This window comes from Rhinopithecus bieti, unplaced genomic scaffold (genome assembly GCF_001698545.2).
Source record: "Rhinopithecus bieti isolate Rb0 unplaced genomic scaffold, ASM169854v2 scaffold_10612, whole genome shotgun sequence".
NCBI classification, from domain to species: domain Eukaryota; kingdom Metazoa; phylum Chordata; class Mammalia; order Primates; family Cercopithecidae; genus Rhinopithecus; species Rhinopithecus bieti.
Window position 1 is genome coordinate 1,977,550 of NW_016806990.1, and position 23,701 is coordinate 2,001,250.

Genomic DNA, 23,701 nt, shown 5'->3' on the forward strand with positions numbered 1-23,701 from the left:
CGGGCGCAGGTGGGGAGGGGCGGTCGGAGCGCGTCGGTGACACCCGCGGGGGGGCGGGGAAGGCGCGGCGGCCGCACCCCGCCCTGGGAAGAAACCGGCCAGGTGTGGCCTCGGCGCCCGGTGCCAGCGGGGAGGAGACTCGCGCCGCCGCCAACCAACACCAACACCCAGCCCCGACGCAGCTCCTCTGCGCCCTCGCAGCCCTTCGAGCCACAGCTCTTCCTCCCGCTCCTGCCCCCGGCCCGTCGCCGTCTCCGCGCTCGTAGCGGCCTCTGGAGGGCCCAGGTAGCGAGCAGCGACCTCGTGAGCCCCCCCGCACTCGCGCCCGGTTCCCCGGCCGTCCGCCTGTCCTTGGCCCCCTCCGCCTTCTCCGCGCCGGCCCGCCTCGCTTATGCCTCGGCGCTGAGCCGCTCTCCCGATTGCCCGCCGACATGAGCTGCAACGGAGGCTCCCACCCGCGGATCAACACTCTGGGCCGCATGACCCGCGCGGAATCTGGCCCGGACCTGCGCTACGAGGTGACCAGCGGCGGCGGGGGCACCAGCAGGATCTACTACTCGCGGCGCGGCGTGATCACCGACCAGAACTCGGATGGCTACTGGTGGGTACCTGCCCGGAGAGCGCGGGCTGCGGGGCCCGCGGGACGAGGAGGGACCGTCCTCCTCTGGGCGACGGGGAGACTCGAGTCCCGAAGGTGGAAAGGTTTTTTGCCCCAGGTCCCGAAAGAGCTTCCCGGCCGCGCTGGGAGCAGGACCCGGTGTCCTGACGCGTGCAGGGACAGGTTGGCCCTGTCCTGCGAGCGGGGACTCGGTCCTACCTTTCTCCCCTCCCGCGAGCCCGGGCTGGTGGTCAGAGGGGGCGTCGGGCCAGCGCGGGGCTGTCCCCTGCCTGCCGGACCCGGCTGCAGTCGCCTTTGTCCCAGCCCGCGAATGGGAGGTCAGGCGAGGTGGGCCTGCGACCACAAAACCCAACCTCTCCAACGGTAATCAATGTAAAAGAGGAAAGGAGCGGGGCCCCGGCCCTATCTGGTGGCCGAGTGGTGCTCGGGACTCCGCAGTCTTTACCCGCTCACCCCCAATTCCCGGTAACCCCGAGACCACGACTGCGGCGGTTCCTGGACTCCATGGCCACCCGAGGACGTTTGTATGAAGGCTGCACGTCCGGGCGGCGCGGGGTCCTGCCCCGAGGAGGCCCCACTTCGGCTTCCCCTGTTTGGCAAACGAAACTTGCCCGCCGGGGTGGCTGCCGGGCCCGGCGCTCGAAGTTCGGCGGGGACTTGCCTGTTCCCCTCGGTCGTCCGCGCCGCAGCCCCCGCGGGCGAGCGCACCTGTGGCCCTGCCTCTGAGCCTTTTGTTTCCTCCTTTTTCAAAACACCGGATGAAAGACCCCAGTGTGCCTTGGATCGCAGAGCGCCAGCCGCATGTCTGCTTTGATCCAGAATGTGTGGGCAGGGGAGTGTGCCGGGGGAGGACGACGCTGGGGGCCCGTCCTGGCCTAGGTGCCCCGGGAAGACCCCCCGCTGAGAGGGTCAGCTTCTCTTGATCCTCGCGGAAACAGACCGAGGGCGTCATTTGGGTGGGTGGGGAGAGACCCTGTCCCGGGTCTCGGGAGCTGGACTCTGGATGCCCACGTGGGCGGTGCGCGTTTTGCAGCGCCCCCCACCTCCCCGCCCCCTGCTAGTTCTTCCCAGGTTGGGCTTTTGGGAAAGAGGCTGAGCGTCGGGACGTTATTTACCAGGCGTTGTGGCCCTAGGCCTGGGAGGAGCAACCTGAATGCGCTCCAGGGCAGTTTTGTTTTGTAAGCAGTTTTGAAGGCGGGGACTACTCGAGTTGCAACCTGTTTTCTGCTTGGATTCGTTTATTTCTGGAGCATCCTGAAAATCTATTTTCCTTTTTTTTTTTTTTTTGAGTTAGCAAAGAATTGTCTCAATCTTGGAGTTCTTTGTTTCCTGAACAAAATGTGTCTGGGGATTTCCAGGGAAAATGTGCCAAGCAATAGGAGGAATGAAAAGTTGGGTTTTCATTACATTTGTTTTAAAATTTTGCCAGCCATTTAAATCTGAAATTTAAATTTTCTCTCGCAGTCCTCCAGGATTTGAGACGCACATCTATCCTTTAAATGTGCGGGTTACACATAGTTTAAATCCAAGTCAGATGGAATGTGAAGGATTCTTTAGCAGCTCTTTTTGGCATTTTTATGAACCAAGTATTTATTTTGATTATGATTTATAACTATGCTTTTGCCAGCCTGGATTTCTTATCTTTTAAATAGACAATAATCAGTACTATTAATCGAATAGTTCACTCCCTTGGTTTCTTATACCTTTTGTAGAGAAGTAAAACTTTAATACATTAATTGGTTAATGAACTGCATCAAGATACATGTTTTATTAGGATTCCTCACTGAAACATTTAATTTTGGGCAGGCTCCATGTTTTTCCATTGTGTAGTATCACTTCTTGTGTTCTGTTTTTCCAACTTAAAGCCTACTTAAAAAACTTATCAAGTCTCCTGTTTCTGGGAAGGGGAAAGAGACCCAAGTGAAAAATTACCTGACTTTGAGGAAGGATGTTTTCTCTCCTCATTAACGTTGCTGTGCCCGGCGGCAGGGCGTCAGGCTCAGGGCTTGAGGTGGGAGGCGGTCATTCTTTCTGGGGATCGTGGCAATGGAGTTTCCTCCCGGGCCTGTCCCAGCCTGCAGTGGTGTTACTGACTACAAAATAGCCCACAAATGCTGACTGCTGCGTTTTCAAATAATAGCGACTGACTGAAGACAGGGCATGTAGCAGTTTTTCTGGTGGCATTCTGGTTTTGTGTGGAGGGATAAGTTTGGCTGTGGCATGCACTTTGTAGAAGCAGGGTGACCTCTATGCCCAAGGGAGCCACTGCCCTCTGCTAAGTGAATGATGATTAAGAATTTCATAAGTATTTTTCTGACCCGAAGATTTTCTAAATAAAGGTTTTTGTGGTTTTCTTCTTTTTTTTCTTTCTTTTTTTTTTAAGCTCCAAAACTAGTATAAAACTATTGGTTGACTTTAAACTCATTTATTTCAAAACTGCTATTTATGGCTGAATCATTAATAGATTGGTGATTTTGAGCTGAGTGTTTTGTATTTAGCCCGTCCCTAAATAAAGTAATTTGAATGTGTAGAGGGCCCAACTCTTAGTTTTCCTTTGAAAATGACTTTAAAACAGCTCTCTCTCTCTGTCCTTTCCACGAACAGCACTTACCCATTTTTAGGACAGTATTAGATCTCACTGTATCGTAATCCCCTTTTTTTCCCCTACCACCCGCCTGTTCTTTGTGTCTTTATTTTAGATTGAATTGAATCTGCAACTACTTAATTTTGTTAACCTTTGGTAAATGTTACAACCTTGATAATGAAATAATAGACATGTACATGTCTTGAAATGTAAATTTTGGATTCTTCTTGGATAGGATGTTATAGTAATACTGTTTTCAATTACAGCAGAATTACTCTAGACTTATTCCTGTCATTAAAACAAATTACAAATGTGTAGTGAAATTTGTTGTCAAAGTAACAAAGTCTCACAGTTAGATCTTTCACCCATCAAAGGGTGGATTTGTGGGAGGATTAAAAGCAGAAAATAGTCATTAAGCTTCAGAAATATGTGGTTATAATATTAATGCTTATTTTTCTTCAGATCTCATGATTTCAAAACTGAGATACATGTGATCATTATTTCATAAAAGTTTTAAAGTTAGTCTTAAATTAGGTTTTAAGAGAAGCTTATTTCTTGCCATGAGACAAACAGGTCCATTTGCCTGAATGTTAGAGCAGGGGGCCCCTAAGGATCACTTAGCCTAGGCAGAAACCCCATATGCACACTTCAGAGACAGGAAGCTGCGGACGTGCCCAAGATCCCAGAATCCACTTATGGCTGGGTTGGCCTGAGGACCCAAGGATCCTCACCTTGGTTTCCCTGTGCCTTCATAGCCTGACTTTTAGAATGGACAGGCCTGTCATTACACCATGAAAGTATCTCAAATTCCATTAATTCCTTTATTCAGCAAGTGTTTACTGAGCATCGGCTGCATTCTGTGTTGGGTTAGGGGAGATCAAGGTGGAAATCTATAGCCTTGAAAGGAGCGTAGGCCCTTCCAAGGAAGATAAGTACACGAAGACTAGCACACAAAAGCGGAATGTGCAGGAGGCGTGTACATGATGACTTCAGAGACTTCACAAGGAGGTGCGAGAACATCTGTCGTGGGGGCACTGGGAAGACTTTATAAAGGAAGTGGTGTCGAACTAGACTTTGGAGTATTTCAGCTGTGTCAAGATGGGTGGGCAGAGAGCCTTCCAGGGGGAGAGATGAGCTTGAGAAAAGTCTGCGAAGCCTGTGGAGTGATGTCCTTTTTGAACATTCCCTCTGAGCAGGGAGGCAGTAAGATGAAAGGAGGAGGCATCCTCTTTGACCAAGGCATTCGAGACCTTGAATGCCCTGGAGAGGGATTTGGATAGGCAGAGGGAAGCTGGTGCAGGTTTTCACTGAAGCCATTGAAAGTCTCCTCCATTGGAGGAGCGGGGAAGTTAGACGATCATCACTGAGCTTCTGGACTCTTTAGGCATTGGCTTAAGGAAGCCATTGCATCAGTGAAGGAGGGAGGGAATGAAAGTCTGAACCAGGGTGAGGGCGGTGGATGGGAAAGTAGGTATTGCCAAGGTGGAGTGACAGCTTTAGCTAAGAATTGGATGCGAGAGGCAAGGGAGAGTCTGAGAAAACAGGCCCAGAGCTCGAGTGACTCATAGCATAGATAGTCTAAACACTTTTCTGGGAAGCGATTGCAAAGCAAGATTTCATTTAGCTTAGTATGTGGCAGGTAACATTTACATGATTATTAAATTTAACTTGTGTATTTTATAAAAATATCAGGTCTGTGGTTCACAATAGTTACCATTACCCGGCAAACACACGGTGATGTGCCTGGTATAGTACGTTTGTTATCTCAAGCCTCATAACAAACTTCCCAGTTTACAGATGGGAAACTGAGGTTAAAATATTTTAAAAGACTTGCCTAAGGTCACACAGCTAGTTAAGTGGTTAAGCTAGATTTGAATCCAGTGTACCGCAAGGACCCAAGAGAAGATTAAACCTGCAGTGTGAGAATTCACCTTTTCTACTTGTAAACCCTTTTCGATCTGAGTTATTACTTATTTTGAATCTGTTGAATTCCTCAGCCTGCATTCCTGTGAAATACTTCATAATCATTGTATTCTTTCATTAATACTCTTGTAGAGTGTCTATCTGTTTAGGAAAAAAGAAACTCAAGTTGATTTTGCATGAAGCCAACTAATTGTTAGTCAGATCTATTTAATGGGACAATACAGCTTTCAACAGTCATTTTTTTCTCTAAATATGGGCATAATTTCATTGTTCAGGTGATGGAAATGTCTTGGAAAGGGGAAAACTGCTGATGCCCCTGATGCCTCCATGCTGACTTCTCAGGGTGGAGCAAAGGAGGGCTTGGGTGTGAGACTTGAGGAGTATGTCTTGACTCTCAGCTAACCAGTCTTTCCAGACCAGGAGCTTCTAGAAGGAGTGGTTTCAGTCTGGAGGCCTTGTTGCTGCAGCTGGGAGCAGTGCCACACCCCTTGATTTTCTCCATCTCCCTCCTGCTGGGCTGGTCCCAGTGGCCCTGCCACTTGAAAACGTTCAGGTGTGGTTCTGAATTTGAAGCCGTGGCCCCACAGATCCTAAGACTCAGACATGAGCTGCTCATCTGAGGTGACATCTTGTAAAATACTAGCGCAGTCCAGTAATGTATGCCTCGTGACCGACACCTTGGGCTGGAAGGGCTCATGAATGTGAAATCTACATTTCATGAAAATGAAGACAGTTTAGTGAGAAGCTGCAGCAAACAGATCTAAGGTTCTGCTTGGAATTACATTTTGTTTGTTTGTTTTGAGATGGGGTCTTGCTCTGTGGCTCAGGCTGGAGTGCAGTGGCATGATCATAGCTCACTGCAGTCTTGACCACTCAGGCTCAAGTGACTCTCCCACCTCAGCCTCTCGAGTAGCTAGGACCACAGGCATGCGCCACCATACCCAACTAATTAAAAAAATTTTTTTTTGTAGAGACAAGATCTCACTATGTTGCCCAGGCTGGTCTTGAACTCTTGGGCTCAAGCGATCCTCCCACCTTGGCCTCCTAAAGTGCTGGAATTACAGGCAAGAGCCAGTGCACCTGGCCTTTGAATTTTCTTACCCTCAATAAGTTTCTTTCGTGCTGTTAAAGTGTATCACTCTCTATGAATTGTCTCAGTTATATTTGAGTCTTGTAAGGAATCTTAGGAACTCCTGAAAATACCTCACACTTAATACCCAATCCATTACTTCCTTCTCCTCGTTCTCTTTTTTTCTTTTCACCCCACCCCCATTTTGCTGTGGGACATCCTTAAAGTTGTGGACTGGGGCAAAGACAAAACACAAGAATGAAATTTCAGCCGGGTGTGGTGGCTCATGCCTGTAATCCAGCACTTTGGGAGGCCGAGGCGGGCAGATCACAAGGTCAGGAGTTCCAGACCAGCCTGGCCAATATGGTGAAACCCCGTCTCTACTAAAAATACAAAAACTAGCCGGGCGTGGTGGTGTGCTTCTGTAGTCCCAACTGCTCAGGAGGCTGAGGCAGGAGAATCGCTTGAACCCGGGAGGCGGAGGTTGCAGTGAGCTGAGATCGCGCCACTGCACTCTAGCCTGGGTGACAGAGTGAGACTCCATAAAAAAAAAAAAAGAAATTTCAGAACCATAACAACAGCAGCCCCTCCCCAAGTAAAAGCTATTGTGAAGTGAGGCCTCTGCCTCTGCAGTGCCCCTCTGAGCCTCACCTCAGCCCCAGGATGGGGGTGTTCTACCTGTCCTAGAGGCAGAAGCTCCAGGCACTGCCAGTGGATGTCACTTTAAGTTGCTCAAGGTCATAGGCTGTATAACTGGAAGTGGCTGAGCTGGGCGTGGACTCCAACTGTGCCCTACTTCAAAGCCCTTCTGAAGTTAATGATATGTGATCAGTTTTCCACTACCCTACAAACACAATCTGCCAAACACTCAGTGTGAAAATCAAGAAAACCGCCTGGAAAAGAAGCAGAACTTTTATTAGAGTACTGTTTCTGTAGCTCCTGGGCGAAGACAAAATGCAGGATCAAAGGAGGCTGTTTTTCTAAAATCTATAGAGAAAAAACATCCACCATGTTTGTTCACTGCTGGAGTGGGAATGCGGAGGGGACAGCTGTGCTCTCTGGTTGAGCTTTGAAATCAGGGTAATGGATGAGCCAAAATATCTTCAGATGGGTCTTTTGTTTGCCTTTGTTTTTCTTCCACTTTACTAAGCCAAACAAACATGCATTAAGTACCTTTTGTGTGCAGAACCTTACGTTGTTAGGTTAAGCGTTTGTAGGAGTCCGAGATGACTAAGCCATGGGACTTTGCTCTCCAGGAGCAGGTAGCCAGGTGTGTATAAACTAATGCAAGAGAGGAGAGGATGCATAGGTGTGATATGGAAAGCTCCATGCAGAAGGCTGTAACTTTTGAAGTTTTGAACTTTTGAAGGATGGTTAACACGGCATTTCAGCTGATGTATATATAGGGTGTTTAATGATTTTGTTTTTTTGTTTTTTTTCTTGAGACGGAGTTTCGCTCTTGTTGCCCAGGCTGGAGTACAATGGCATGATCTTGACTCACCGCAACCTCCGCCTCCTGGGTTCAAGCAATTCTTCTACTTCAGCCACCCGAGTAGCTGAGATTACAGGCATGCGCCACCACATCTGGCTAATTTTGTATTTTTAGTAGAGACAGGGTTTTTCCATGTTGGTCAGGCTGGTCTTGAACTCCTGACCTCAGGTGATCCTCCCGCCTCGGCCTCCCAAAGTGTTGGGATTACAGGTGTGAGCCACCACGCCTGGCTGGTGAATCTTAGAGGTTAAGTATCATCCTTAAATGAAGTATTAAAAATGTATTTTTTTTATGCAAGATCCTTTCAAGAAACTCAAAATACTACATGTGAAAAATGCTTTGAAAATTATAAAGAGCTAAGCAAATAGGCCTTATGATCAATAGTAATATTAATGCATTACATAACTGTCATAATTCCTAATACACATTTCCTGAGTTTTTTCTAGGCAATTATTCCGTGAACCTGAAAACAGAGAGACATATGAATCTTTCTGGCATATGTACAAGAGCCTGTATTGATTGAATGAACAAAAGAAAGAGGAGACAGAGGAAGGGAGAGACAGAAAGAGGAGGGAAGGAAAGAAGGAGTTCAGTTGGAGAGAAAATATATAAACAGAAAGAAATGCAAAGTTAGGGGGCGTGGTCCAAGTGTCTAATGAGCAGTATAAGTTATTATAAAAGTATTTTTATAAAACAAAGAGAGTCATTCTTCATTTCAAAACTTTTCTTTTCTTTTCTTTTCTTTTTTTTTTTTTGCCTATAATGTCCCTCTTTGAAATATTTGTCTTGTATTTTTTATGTTTTTTTTTCTTTATCTTTCTGAAGGTGTGAACTTTTTTTACTTTATCTTTCTGAAGGTGTGAACTTTTTTTACTTTATCTTTCTGAATATTTTTATTTTTTTAAGATAAGGTCTTGCTCTTTCTCCCAGGCTGGAGTGTGGTGGTGCAATCTTGGCTCACTGCAACCTTTGCCTCCCAGGTTCAACCGTCTCATCTCAACCTCCCATCTCAGCCTCCCAAGTAGCTGGGACTTAAGGTGTGTGTCATCATGCCCAGCTAAGTTTTGTATTTTTTTCTGTAGAGATGGGGTTTCGCCATGCTGCCCAGGCTGATCGTAAACTCCTGGATTCAAGCAATCAGGTGTCCTCTGCCTCCCAAAGTGCTGGGATTACAGGCATGAGCCACGGCACCCAACCTTGTCTTGTATTTTTAAAAATAATATTTTTGGCAACACATGTAAAGCTAATGCCTTAGGACAGCTAGTTTTGGAGTCCTATTTTTAAAGAAAAATTTTTTTTGAAGGTAGTAAAATAAAACCTTGAAATCTTGGTAACATTGTTCACACATTCATGTGGTCCGTGTTTGGATTAGAATGCAGAACTTGTTTTCTTTTAACCACCGATGAAGGGCTCTCTATGCAAATATTTGGAACCCTTACTTGTTTAAACAAGTTTTAGCATGAACTTTAAAAAAAAGTATGTGCAGGTAGGTTCTTTGTAGTATGACTCATTTATCTCTCAGAAGAGTTAAAAACTTTTAAGGATGAGTTATTTTTTTAAAGGGCACCTATTACTTTGGTTTAGAAGTCAATATTCTTTTGATAAATTTGGCCCAAATGAGTTACTTTCTTTTTCTTTTCTTTTTTTTTTTTAAAAAAAGCACATGACATCTGCCATCTTCTGTGCCACTGAAATGAGATTTAAAACTTCATGGCTTGTTACTTTAATTCGTAACATGATTTGAAAATCTCTCAACCCCTGACACCCATATGTAGCAATATTAAAAATTTCTTTGAGGCTAGGGGTTTAAAAAAATGTTTATACACTTGTTAGTAAGTACATCATTTTAAAATTATTTATTTATACATAATAGAATTTTGCATTTTCCCAAACTGTACTGTATGAATTAAATTTAATTCAATTACCGTGAATATTTTTATTTACCATGAACTTAACATAGACATTTGTATTATTTTCAGTAAGGAAGAATGACTTTGGTGGTTTCCTAAAATTGAGTTACAGAATGAATAAGGTAAAGAAATCTTACATACCATTTAGCCCAACAGATGGAGATAGAAATTTCTGAGATTAAAAAAAAATCTAAAATTATGTGGTCAATTAAAAAAAAAATAATATATATATATAATCTGACTTAGAAAGGTTTGAATTACAGCTTTTAAAAACATGCTTTTCCTGGCTAGGTGCGGTGGCTCACGTCTGTAATCCCAGCACTTTGGGAGGCCAAGGTGGGCAGATCACTTGAGGTTAGGAGTTTCAGACCAGTCTGGCCAAAATTTGGTGAAACCCTGTCTCTACTAAAAATACAAAAATTAGCTTTGCGTGGTGGCAGTGTGCCTGTAATCCCAGATATGTGGGACACTGAGGCAGAAGAATCACTTGAACCCGGGGGCGGAGGTCGCAATGAACTGAGATTGTCCCACTGCCCTCCCACCTGGGCGACAGAGTGAGACTCCTTCTCAAAAAAAAAAAAAAAAAAAAGGCATGTTTCCTGAAGCAAGCTCTCCTGGCTCTCGTGCTGAAGAATCCAGTGCTACACATACAGCTGGTGTCTGTCTGACATCAGCCTGAACTGATGGGTCGAAATCCTTTCCCCTGAACTTCCTCCCTGATTAAGTACAGCGAGTTCTGTGTGGATTTTTCACTGGGCTAAGACAAGCAAACTGACCTGTCAAGGTGGACTCCCTATACCTTAGTTGGCCTGAGTCTCCCTCTGTCTTGTTTTGATGGACTGAGTCATTCACAAGGTGTATACCTATTTCCCTTTCTCGCCTCACTCTGTTTCCAGAGGGAATTCTTGGCCACACCTAAGACTGAAGTTGGATTCTTACAGATGAAAGATAGAAGGAGACCTTGTTTTAAGGATCAGATGCGGTCTTGAAAAGTTGTGTATATGATGAAATTTGGTTAATCAGATCACACTTCCCAATAGACAAATAGTGATATCAAAGATTCTTTATTTCATTATTCCAACACTTTAGCTTTTTATTTTTTCAGCCCTTTAAAGGATTAGATTTTTGTGCATTCCCCATTCCTATGCAGTTGTTAATTTATTTACTAACATGCCATGCAAAACATTTAAATGTTCCAGTGGATATCAGGAACATATGAGACAGGGCGCGGTGGCTCACGCCTGTAATCCTAACACTTTGGGAGGCTGAGGCGGGCAGATCATTTGAGGTCAGGAGTTTGAGACCAGCCTGACCAACATGGTAAAACCCCATCTCTACTAAAAATACAAAAAAAATAGCTGGGTGTGGTGGCGCATGCATGTAGTCCCAGCTACTCGGGAGGCTGAGGCAGGAGAATCACTTGAACCTGGGAAGCGGAGGTTAAAGTGAGCCAAGATCGTACCACTGCACTCCAGCCTGGGCAACAGAGCAAGACTCCATCACGGGGGGAGAAAAAAAAAGAACATATGAAAATCTTTTAGAAAAGCACGAATAATTTATTTGGTATTATTAGTAGCATATGAAGTTACCTGTTTTTGTTTGTTTGTTTGTTTTTTTAGTTCAGATATGGGTAGGCAAGGGGAGGCAGGTAAGGTATCTTCTCTTTATAGGATGCCAGCTGATTTCTAGAGAGATAGGAATGTCTTCTAAAACTAGGGGGAGGGAATTAAAACATAGAGAAAACCCACCAATGTTTTAAGCCAATGTTTGGTTGCCTTACCTCCTTTATCCTGGATGTAATTCATTTCTAACTGTTGTGTAACTAACTAGTCTAAGTTCTTGGGTAAAAAGAAGCTGGTGAGTTTTATATTTTGTGGTCAGATGAATTTGGTCTCATAAATTCACTTTGAAAAATGTGTATGTACACTTCGGTGCATTCATTCACAATTGTGTGAATAAAAACATTCACACAGTTTGGTGCGTTCATTCACGATTGTGAATGAACAATTGTGTTTGTCCTCCCTGTCTCTGTTTTTTAATACAATGTAATTCTAGAATAGTTTTAGATTTGTAGAAAAGTTACAAAATAGTGCAAAGTTTGTGTATACCCTCACCCAGTTTCCCCTGCCTCCATCATTTTGTTTTCTTAACAGCTGGGGTTTATGCTGTGTTGCCCAGGCTAGTCTTGAACTGCTGAGCTCAAGTGATCCGTTTACCTTGGCCTCCCAAAGTGCTGGGATTACAGGCGTGCCCCACCCTCAGCTTATAGCTCAGTTTGTGATCATTTTTACAGCAGCACACATTGTTAAATAATTTAGGAAACCCTGACTTTCCACTGTGCTAAGAGACAACTCTTTCATTTATCTGCTTGGGACTGGCATTCTTTGTGGGAATCACCCTTGGAGCCAAATTGCTGAACAGAATTTTTTAATGTTTCAGAATAAAGGTATTCCTATGTCCCTTCAATAAAGAAAACAAATATAATTACACAGGACCTTCCTAATTTTTTAATTCATCCTAGGGTTCTGAGTGAGGTTGCTGGGTTTCGTAATGTTTTCCTTTGTCTCTTGAGTTTCTTTCGTCTGTTTTATAACAGGTATGTTTTGGAAGGTGTTCTAAGTCAGTTGGAATTCTGTACAAGTTAGGACAACACATGCGATCTTGCTCATATCTCGGCAGTGTGAGGAATGGACCTCATTTCCTGTATAATCTGGAGTGGAAGACAGAGATTGGTTGCATTGGTGATGGGTGGGGGCAGTCCTGGTTTTGAGAGGTGGATGACTCTGGCACCACCTCACCTTTACCCGCCTGGAGGAGCTTGTGTCTTCTTCGGGGAGTAGTTCCCAGGGAGGTCTGGGCTCCTCACCCACATTCATCTAGTCCTGGCTTGTTGAGGAGTCTTGCCTGCAGGGAGGAACCCCAAATGGGTGGCCAAAAAAGAAAGAGCTTTCCTATGGTGAGACAGTGCAGGCAGGTGCTGCAGAAGAATTCCCACATTACTGTGATCTTATCCCATCTATGCATAATGCAGCCATTGTTTGTCAAACTTTTTTTTTTAAACGGTGAAATTCTTTCTTTAAAACACACACACACACACACACGCACACACTATCCAGTTGGTTAGACAGGCATCAGATAAAAGCAGGCTCAGGCTGGCCCTGACTGAAGGGCTGGGTAGGAAGAGCCAATTTCTTGTAGCACATCCGTGAGGACTTTTCACAGATGTTAAATAATCACTTGGTCTGCTTTAAACTTCTCTGAAACCAAACTACAGTGGGCTGTGCTGTGGCATAGTATATCTTGGTAAATTTAAAAGCCAGACTTTGGTTATGCCTTGCTTGAAGAGCAAATGAAACTCTGTCATCTCTTTCTTTAAGATACAGACCGTCTGCAACATTTTCGTCAACACCACTGTTGTTTTAAGGTTTCTTCTAGGAGTCTTCCGGAAAAGTGCCTCATTTGGAATGTACATTGACTGAGCTTCATTGTAGAGAAAAATAGGTATTCTAGGAACATCTTGAAAGGAGAATGGGTTTGTTTTGCAATAAAGATAATGTATTTAAATTTTCCATCACTTTCTTCACACCATGATTTTTAAAAAACCATTATTGTCTTTTACAGGAATTACAGAATATATATATATATATATATATATTTTTTTTTTTTTGCAGACAGGGTCTCACTCTGTCACCTAGGCAAGAGTACAGTGGTGTGATCATAACTCATCGCAGCCTCCAACTCGTGGGCTCAAGTGATCCTCCCACCTCAGCTTCCTGAGTAGCTAGAGCTACAGACACGCATCACAATGTTTGGCTAATTTAAAAACAATCTTTTTTTTTTTTTTTTTGTAAGACAGGGTCTTGCTGTGTTGCTCAGGCTGGTCTCCAACTTCTGGACTTAATTAGTCCTCCTGCCTTGGCTTCCCAAAGCACTGGGATTACAGGCGTGAACCACTGTGTCTGGCCAATACTTTTGTAGTGTAAGCTTTTTTCTCCTCTCCTACCTTTCCTTCAGCCAGACTTGCCAGTGAAATCTTCATGCTCTGTGTCTGACACCATGAGGTCTTCCTGCAGAGGGACTTGTGGTGTTGGGGACTGTCATTAGGGACCGCTGTGGGATGAAGCAGGAGTGAAGCTGAAATAGCTCTGTGTCATTGTCATTGCCAGAAGTGTGTTTTTATAACTCAAAGAGATATATATCTGGATTGGATCCTGGACCTCGGAGGGGAAAACTTGCTGTGAAGGACATTATTGGGCTAATTGGTGAAATCTGAACAAGTTCTATTAATTGGAAAATTGTTCGTGTCAATCGTAAATTTCTGATTTTGATCATTGTTTTGTGGTTATATATAAGTGAATGTTTTTATCCTTAGGAATGATATGCTGAGCTATTTGGGGGTTAAAAAGGCATGTTTATTCTCAAATGATTCAGAAAAAAATAATATGTATACAGAGATAAATACATGCTGAAATATTTGGGGGTAGAAGGGCATGGTTATTCTCAAATGGTTCAGAAAAAAATAATATATACACGTAGATAAATACACACACATCTATGGAGAGTGGAGAAGGGGGATAAAGGAAACATAAGAAAATGTTAACAATTGGGATTCCGGCTAAAGGGTCTCACAGGAGTGGTTTTGTCCCGTTTTTGCAACTTTTGCAAGTTTGAAATTATTTCAGAATTGAATTAAGTTATTTTATGTCTGGTTTATTTGTGTTTGCCTCCTTAGTCAAACTGGCACGATGTCCAGGCACCAGAACCAGAACACCATCCAGGAGCTGCTGCAGAACTGCTCCGACTGCTTGATGCGAGCAGAGCTCATCGTGCAGCCTGTAAGCTTTCTCTGTTCCCATCACTTCTCCCGAAGCCTTGGCCACACCCAACTGTGCTCTGGTTAGCTTCTGCTGCCCGGGGCCACCCTATTCACTGACCTCTGTCACAGAGTGTTTAGAGATGCTGTTTTTCAGAACAGACTACAGAGAGATGTGTGTCTTCTTAACCTATTTGTAATGTTGGTTTAACAATGGGAATCAGCTTTCAAACACTTCTCCGTCGTCCCCCAACAAATGTTTACGTTATAGAGTGCCACCTTTTTGGAAATAAAGCAATTTATGATTTACGTGACATTTTGAAACTTTCCATTCTGAGAAATGCAGCCTGGCATGTTTCTGTTCCTGGGTTGGGATGGATCTTCATGTGCACCATCAATTTGGTATGATTTTTTTTTCCAGGGAAAATGACTATATTGAGATAACAATTCTATCCAGGAAACAGAAAAATGTGGAAAAATAGGCAGTGGAAAATTGAGGAGAAATGGTAACATTTGCGAGAACACTGAGATGTTTCTTGAGATAACTGAGACATCCTAGGATCTCATCAAATCCAGATTAGAAATCATGGAGTTCGTGGTATTTGCTGTGTAAAGTCTTTATTTTAAAACACTAGCATTCACCTTTGTTCCTAGTGTGCTAAAAACAGAATAGAGAATGGTGGGTCCGTAGCCATCTTTTCCATCCCTTTCCTGAGTTACTGAATCTCTTCAGCGAAGTCTCCCTAATGCTGACATTGGTATCAAGGTTACATCTGGAATCTGCCTCATTACAAAGTACCCCTTTTAAATAACCTACATTTGAAACAGATTTCAACCAAATGAATTTACTGGTTCTATTTAGATAATATTTTAATGTTCTAATTTCTTAATTTAGATACTATGTGGGTTCTAGTTCTGAGTTTCTTTATCCAATTAAAAAAATAATGTCACTTTAGTCCATGTTTAGAGATATTTGGGGCTCAGCAAACTAGCTTGGCTCCAGTTCTGGTTGTTTTCAGTGTCTGATTTGAAACATACTCCTTAAAATGTTCCTCACAGTGGCCTGATTCCTTTACACAAAACAAAATAGTAGAACCAGTGACTTAATAATGAACACACACACACCAGTCATTTGTAGTGACTATGGATACGTTTTACATGTAGCTCTGAAAATTTGCATGGCCTCATGTTCTCAGTTTATTTTTACTTATATGCATCAATGTGCAATAAAAACAGGTTAGGGAAATAGTGTCATATTTGCTAACATTTCTGTTTAGAGAAATGAGGTTCATTTGGCTAAAGCCAAGTAAAGGCAGCAGATAGAAAATTCCAGAGAATTTTGCTTCAGGTGGCACTGAAGCAGAGGAGGAAGCTTTCTGTTTTATTTTCTAAATACAAAACACTTTTTAAATTTTGAAATAGTTATAGACTCATAAGAAGTTGCAAAAATAGTACTGAGGGGTCTCTACCCAGTACCCAGCTTTTCCCAGTGGTGACATCTTATATGATTATAGTCATCATCAAAACCAGGACATTGATTGGCCCAATACAGTTAACCAGGCAGAAGCCTTCTTCTTAAGAACTGAAACATTGGCCGGGCATGGTGGCTTACACTTATAATCCCAGCACTTTGGGAGGCCGAGGCGGGTGGATCACTTGAGGTCAGGAGTTTGAGACCAGCCTGGCCAACATGGTGAAAACCCATCTCTACTAAAAATACAAAAATTAGCCTGGCATGGTGGCACATGCCTGTAGTCCCAGCTACTCAGGAGCCTGAGGCAGAAGAATCGCTTGAACCCTGGAGGCAGAGGTTGCAGTGAGCCGAGATCGCACCACTGCACTCCAGCCTGGGCAACAGAGTAAGGCTTTGTCTCAAAAAAAAAAAAAAAAAAGAACTAAAATGTTATGTTCCCATAAGGTATAGGAAAAACTCAGTTTGTGCATAAGAGGCCCCATCTGGCATAACCGTACAGTGTCCCTATCACAGTGAAATTCCCATTAGATGAGAGTTGTGTGTAAATATGAAAGATCAGCATGTAACATATTGAAGCAAGGGGAAGGTTAGCATTCGGTAAATGTGCCTTTAAAAGCCAAGCAAATTTAAAAGATAATCCACAAACTTTGGTTCATGAATTTCCCTCTGTTTACCTTCTTATCTCAATAAGATCATTTTCAGTGAGGAAACTTACAGTTTTTGTCAGGTTTACAGTGGAAACTCTTGCTTCCATTAATGCACATGAAGCTTTTCTTCCCGGTAGTATGTGTTTTCCTTGCTGTGAATGCTTTCTTTCAGGAATTGAAGTATGGAGATGGAATACAGCTGACTCGGAGTCGAGACTTGGATGAGTGTTTTGCCCAGGCCAATGACCAGATGGAAATCCTCGACAGCTTGATCAGAGAGATGCGGCAGATGGGCCAGCCCTGTGATGCTTACCAGAAAAGGTATTGTCCACAGAGCATGGATCGGGCAGTCCCCATGAAAAAGAACACCACATACCCAGTCACACTCAATTCCATGACCTAGGTCTTCCTTTGAAGGCAGCACAAATGTTCCCAAGGAAAGGCTTGCTTAGTTGGTATTTTGCAGCTTTATTATGTATCTCTAATACAATAAAGTGATCGGTTCATTATAGATGTTAACTGTACCTCACTTCAGAGGACAGAAAGGCCTTTTTTTTTTTTTTTTTTGAGACAGGGTCTCTCTGTCACCCAAGCGGGAGTGCAGTGGCACAAATGTGGCTCACCGCAGCCTCGACCTTCTGGGCTCAAGCAATCCTCCCACTTCAGTCTCTCAAGTAGCTGGGCTATAGGCATGTGCCACACCTGGCAAATTAAAAAAATTTTTTTGTGGAGCTAGGGTTTAGCCATGTTGCTCAGGTTGATCTGGAACTCCTAGGCTCAAGCAATCCTCCGTCTTGGGCTTCCCAAAGTGCTGGGATTACAGGTGTGAGTCACCTAAGGGTCTAAAATATCAAGTCAAGCTTAGTTGAATAAATACAAAAATGAGACCTTTAGAGTTGGAAGCAGAGACTATAAGGCAGAAAAGTGTAGTCTGAACTTGTTCTGCTACTGCCTGGGGTCCAGGGTACTAGGAAAACTCCCGGGAAAAAACTCATGAGAAAATGAAAGTTGCAGCCGGGCGCAGTGGCTCACGCCTGTAATCCCAGCACTTTGGGAGGCCGAGGCAGACAGATCAGGAGGTCAGGAGATTGAGACTATCCTGGCTAACATGGTGAAACCCCATCTCTACTAAAAATACAAAAAAGTAGCTGGGTGTGTTGGCGGGCACCTGTAGTCCCAGCTACTTGGGAGGCTGAGGCAGGAGAATGGCGTGAACCCGGGAGGCGGAGCTTGCAGTGAGCCAAGATCGCGCCACTGCACTCCAGCCTGGGTGACAGAGCCAGACTCCGTCTCAAAAAAAAAAAAAGAAAGTTACTCTAATATTAGGCAAAGGCAGTGACGCTTTCTATGCTGTTTCACGCTTTGAACCTCTTCCTAAGATTTAACTTGTTGTATGTGATTAAGACTTAAGTCCTGGGGTAAAGAAAAAAAATCTTCAAATACCATAAAACATTTATAGCTTCTCTATTGACACAAAAGACTCAGAAAAGGGGAAATTGGCCCAGAATGGGTTTTCATAGGCTGTTTTCCCGCAGTGGTTTAAAGGTTTTTTTTTTTTCTTTTCAGACTTCTTCAGCTCCAAGAGCAAATGCGAGCCCTTTATAAAGCCATCAGTGTCCCTCGAGTCCGCAGGGCCAGCTCCAAGGGTGGTGGAGGCTATACTTGTCAGAGCGGCTCTGGCTGGGATGAGTTCACCAAGCACGTCACCAGTGAATGTTTGGGGTGGATGAGGCAGCAAAGGGTAAGCAGCTTCTTGAACAGCCCATACCTGTGCAGGCCAGGCCTTCCAGCACGATGGGGTCACCCCATGTGTTTGTGTGACGAAGAATCTTCTAGACCTCAGGTGGCAGCAGCAGCTTGCTGTTTGCAGGATTTTCCTCCTATACAATTTGAAAAGTGGTCTTCTATTTTGGAATGAATGAGATTTCAGTGTGGCTTGGGGACTCAACCTCATTGCTTTATAGTCATCCTTTATCACACAGGTCATATTTAACATGTGTAATTTAGTTAGTAGACTTTGAATACCCAGTTCTTACACTGACCCCTGGAAAAATCTGTTGTGGTAGTTTATGTGCTAAATAACTTCATTGTTCTATGTGAGTGGCAACTGACCTCATCTGTTTTACTCATAGGTACTTGAAAAATAGCCCATTGTGGCAGTTCATTTAAAATGTTCACAGATTGGAGGAGCTGGAAACAGTGAAACTAGCCGTTCTGGTTTGGGCTCATTGGTTGCTTACCTTATACTTTGGAAGTCTCAGTTGTGTCATTGTGCAACCATCACGTCACCGGTGTGGGAGTGAAGTAAAATAATGTTGGAAGGATATGCTGATCCTTTCCCTAGAACTGGAGTTTCTGCAAAGTATTTTTCAAGACTAATGATTGTTGTGTTGTTTCATGTAATCATTATGTCCTATAATGAACAGGTGGTGGTAGAAATACGCCACAATCATGTAGATGGGAATTTTATAATGAAAACCTACTCCTAACCCTTCCCTTGAGAATGTGGATGTGTTAGAGTGATAAGTTGTGGAGAGATTGTTACGCAATGTAGATGTGGTTGTAAGAAAGCTGGTTTGTTTAGTTGTTAGACTAATTCAGCAGTGGTTCTAAAATTTCTCAACTCCTTTAAAATTTTTGTGTATTCTTTCCTAAGTAGTGAGGACTTCAGTGACTAAACATTCATTCATTCATTCAGTTAACTTTTTCTCCCATTTATTATAAAGAATGTAAGCTATTACAGAAGGTAGGGCTTAGAGAGAACAAAAGTCAGTTAAAATATCAGAAACCTAAATACAAACCTATTTGTATGTTTTTCAAATTTCCTTCTAATCTTTGAGTACATTTCTTGAGGATTTTATATGTCTTGGCACCCGAGGGTTCAAAGATTATGGTCCCTAGTCCTGAAAATGAATATTATTGAAGAAAACAAGATGCATACCAAATGCCAAATTTCTGTCTAGATCAGCTATAATACATTCTTGCTTAGCTGGGAGTAGAGGGGAGGGTGGCCTGCTCCTGTGGAGTGGAGCAGTCAAAGGAAGACATGGCGGAGCTGATGGGGCTTAACTACGTCTTAAGGATCCGCAATGATGGGCAAAACAGCCTTCCAATCAAATTAGTTAATGAAACGTCATATCCCCTAAAGTTGTCTTAGTATGACAGTTATAAAAAGGTGACAGCCTGTAATTTGTCATTTTTTTTGGTATTTATGTTGAGTGTAGCTTTTTAAGAATATAGAAATGCTCAATGGTTTTAAATTTTGGAAAAGTATTACCACATGAATTCAGTTTTATGTCATTTTCTTTTTTTTTTGAGACGGAGTCTCGCTCTGTTGCCCAGGCTGGAGTGCAGTGGCATGATCTCGGCTCACTGCAACCTCCGCCTCCTGGGTTCAAGCGATTCTCCTGCCTCAGCCTCCCGAGTAGCTGGGACTACAGGCGCCTGCCACCATGCCTGGCTAATTTTTTGTATTTTTAGTAGAGACGGGGTTTCACCATGTTGATCAGGCTGATCTCGAACTCCTGACCTTGTGATCCACCCGCCTTGGCCTCCTAAAGTATTGGGATTACAGGTGTGAGCCACCGCGCCTGGCCAGTTTTATGTCATTTTCTAATAGAAGCAATTGATAAGCAATGCTTTCCAGATTAGGCAGGCAGCCCTCATGGTTGCAAACAAACTAAAAGTTGTTTGATTGCTTACTGCAGGTTTGCTCTGGGATTTGCTCTGGCTCCTTTCCTCTTATCCCTTGTTCCCCTGCATGCTTTACCTTGTTCCCAGGAGACTGAGCTGCAGGGCCCAGCTGATAAGGGAACTGTTGCCCCAGTAGGCAGTCAGGAGGCAGGAGGCAGGCACTCCTGAGCCTTTGTTTCGTTTCCCCAATTTGTGTTTGCCGATGGACAGGTCAGATACTATACACCTGGCTGGTAATGAGAGGCGTGAGCTGGAGCCTGGTCACGTTGCTAATGTCCCACTGCATGCACCTGGCTGTCTCTGGTTTAAAGCTGAGACAGCTGTGGGAGAGAAGGGGTCAAAGTCCTGGGTAACCTTCTGTTTGACTCTGAAATGGCTCCCTTTTCTGAAGCCTTGCCAAGTGTACTAGAACATGGATGTGGCTTAGAACAATGTGTTTTATGTTCTTACTGCAATCCCAGATTGGAACGTTTGCCCTTGGCACGTCCAAGAGATGACACAGGTGATTTGGAAATTTATATGTACTCATGCAAAAGAAGGGTGAGATAATGGACTTGCCCCAGTGTGAAACTGGTGGAACAATGTGTGTGATTCTTATTGTGAAACATTCTTAAATTTGAGGCTCAAATAATAAATTTAGTCAGATTTAATTTTTTAAAAAAGGTAACTTAAGCCCACAATCCTAATATTGCCAGCACTTACGGAAATTGAATCTTTGAGTAGATATAGTAACTTCCCTTTGAAATGGGCCATAGGGAGTTTTGCATCCTGAAAGGGAATGGTATATGCTGGATTTTAAAAAGCCAATAATTACATCCATCAAGACAACATAAAGAAATAAACAATGAAAGATACTTTTAGGTCAACTATTTAGTTTGGGGAGCAGTGTATAATTGCATTTACTCAGTGATTTTTGATGCATGTTTAAGAATGATGAAATGAGTATTTTATAACATAGCGTACATATATATGCACACATATGTTCTGTGCACATGCTTGCTTGCCTGTGCACAGGTAGATTTGTTTTTCTTCAGAAGACATGATCTTGGTTTTAAGGTTCCCATTTCCAAATTTCCTCCTCTGCCCATCTTGAGCTGGGGTCAAACAAGTTGAGGGAAGTATTTGGCAACCCTGCATTAGCCATTTGGGAACCTTGAATCTTTAAAAAATATTCTGGCTTCAAAAATACTCCATATTTACAGGCCGGGCGCGGTGGCTCATGCCTGTGATCCCAGCATTCTGGGAGGCCGAGGCGGGCGGATCAGGAGATCGAGACCATCCTGGCTAACACAGTGAAACCCCGTGTCTACTAAAAATACAAAAAAATTAGCCGGGCGTGGTGGCGGGCGCCTGTCGTCCCAGCTACTCCGAAGGCTGAGGCAGGAGAATGGCGTGAACCCGGGAGGCGGAGCTTGCAGTGAGCCAAGAGTGCGCTACTGCACCCCAGCCTGGGCAACAGAGCGAGACTCCGTATCAAAAAAAAAAAAAAAAAAAACTCCATATTTACATCTTTGGTTCTACCTGAAGTAAAGCCGTGATGCTGTACATAAGTGAATCAGGTGCAAAGGTGCGAAAACAAAGGGTGCCTCTGTTTGTCTTTCCTTCCCAGGCGCAGATGGACTTGGTGGCCTGGGGTGTGGACCTGGCCTCAGTGGAACAGCACATCAACAGCCACCGGAGCATCCACAATGCCATCGGCGACTATCGCTGGCAGCTGGACAAAATTAAAGCCGACCTGGTACTTTTCAGTGTTTCATTTTAGAGTCTTAATTCAAATTATCTACCGAAGGATCATGTAATTAATCAATCCCAGGGAGTTTCTTCTGAAACACTGCTAGTATTTCTTTCCCAAAAGACTGGAAAGTTTTAGAAATCCCATTTCTTAAATGGGGAAGTGGAATTAGTAGCCCTGTTAGAGATTATGTTAACACTCGAAGAGGAGTTAAACGAGAGGCTGAGAGTGTGCAAACACTTATTTGCAGTGTGTGAATAAGTATCTTTGGAGGTGGCAGGTTGTTTCTGCAGTAAGCAGAACATCTTTTTGAACGGGAAATGCAACAATCATATGCAGTAGTTTGTGTCATTGGTGAATCCTTTCCTAGTTGGTAATTAAAACATTATTTCTACTGAGCAAAGCCCTATCTCATCCCGACACCTGTTCCCGTGCTGAAAAAGTCAGACTTGAAACTGGCTTGAGAATTACAGCATAAAATCATAACTGATCTTAAGTGCTTAGTTTCCCCCAGGTCTCTACGCTTGTAAATCACTAAACTTTTTTTTTTTTTTTTTTTTTAATCTTAGACCAAAGCTTCTCATCCTCACTTCTTCTTCTGGCTTTTTGGGGGGCTTACTTTTGTCCACCTGAGCACCTGACCAACTTTCTCCTTCATTTCTCTAAGACCTAGGGAATCCTAAATCATGTCTTTAAACTTTGAGACAATTTTCTAACAAGTGAGTCTTTAAGTGACCCTGATCTGGGCTTTCCTTTGTGGAGACGCTGCTGCCAGGCCAGCAAGGGTTTGCTTTCCAACCGCCTAGGAAAAAGTCCCCATGGGTGAAATATTTCATAGAGCAAGTACTTCCTTCTTTGTATGGAGGGATCTGAGGCCAGTATCTGATGAAAAGGAGGTTTAGAAGGGCCACTCTTTTCTATACAGTCCACAAGGGGATTTATATCTGCCTGCTTTTTGTTGTCTTCTAGCGTGAGAAATCTGCGATCTACCAGTTGGAGGAGGAGTATGAAAACCTGCTGGTAAGCTCATTTATTTCTCAAGTGCATAGACTTTCTGTTGTTTCCAATTCAATTCAGTTCGTGAACTACCAAGCACATCCTGGCGGGGAGGCGCCTGTTCATCGATGCTAATGTTGTTGCTAATGCTGAGTTTCCTTTAGAAGTGAATTTTAAAAGTTGTTTTTTCTTTTTTTCTTTTAAGTAGAGACAGGGTTTCACCAGGTTCACCGTGTTTGCCTAGGTGGTCTCAAACTCCTGACCTCAAGTGATCCGCCCACCTTGGCCTCCCAAAGTGCTGGGATTACAGGCGTGAGCCACCGCACCTGGCCTAAAAGTTGTTTTCAGGAGACAGTCCCTACTGCTGTTCTGTTTTCAAGTTGTGTCACATAAATGGCACTTGTTAAATACTTGCAGCTGAAGCAAGAAAACATTGCCACTTGTGAGTTGTGGTCTTTTTTATGAAGTCTAAGCAAAATAAAAGTTATTTTCTCAAGATAGAGGTCTACCAGATCATCATCACAATTTTATGACAGACTCTGTCATAGCAGTTACTTGATTCATAAGAGGAGAGATTTCCATTCTTCTGCCTATTTGTGTCACCGTATCTTTACTTTTTAATGTTTCCTTGTTGGCAATGATACTTTTTAAATAACGTCACTGGTGGTGACACAGTGATTTTCCTATTGGGCGGGGTGTGAGTTATGGCACTTTGTTTTTTTTTTTTTTTTTTTTTTTTTTTTTTTTTT

At 43.5% G+C, this 23,701-nt stretch overlaps 2 protein-coding genes across 4 annotated transcripts in view; one reads left to right on the plus strand and one right to left on the minus strand.

Moving 5' to 3' along the window:
• The window catches only part of LOC108534319 (uncharacterized), a 3,173-nt gene extending 1,493 nt beyond the window's left edge, over positions 1–1,680 (minus strand). For 2 of the 3 annotated variants that reach the window (XR_001886938.1, XM_017879615.1), the window contains exon 1: positions 1,281–1,680. Coding sequence is in view for 2 of the 3 variants with exons in the window: in XM_017879615.1 (XP_017735104.1) it covers positions 1,281–1,571 (291 nt within the window). In the remaining variant the exon portion in view is untranslated. The remainder of the gene's footprint in view (positions 1–1,280) is intronic. The other variant, XM_017879616.1, reaches the window with a different exon arrangement.
• DSP (desmoplakin) overlaps positions 89–23,701 on the plus strand; it is a 47,042-nt gene continuing 23,429 nt past the window's right edge. Inside the window, 6 exon segments of the mRNA XM_017879614.1 lie at positions 89–601; positions 14,330–14,432; positions 16,704–16,852; positions 18,098–18,272; positions 21,834–21,962; positions 22,926–22,976. Of these exon segments, the coding sequence (XP_017735103.1) occupies positions 432–601; positions 14,330–14,432; positions 16,704–16,852; positions 18,098–18,272; positions 21,834–21,962; positions 22,926–22,976 (777 nt within the window). The 5' untranslated portion in view covers positions 89–431.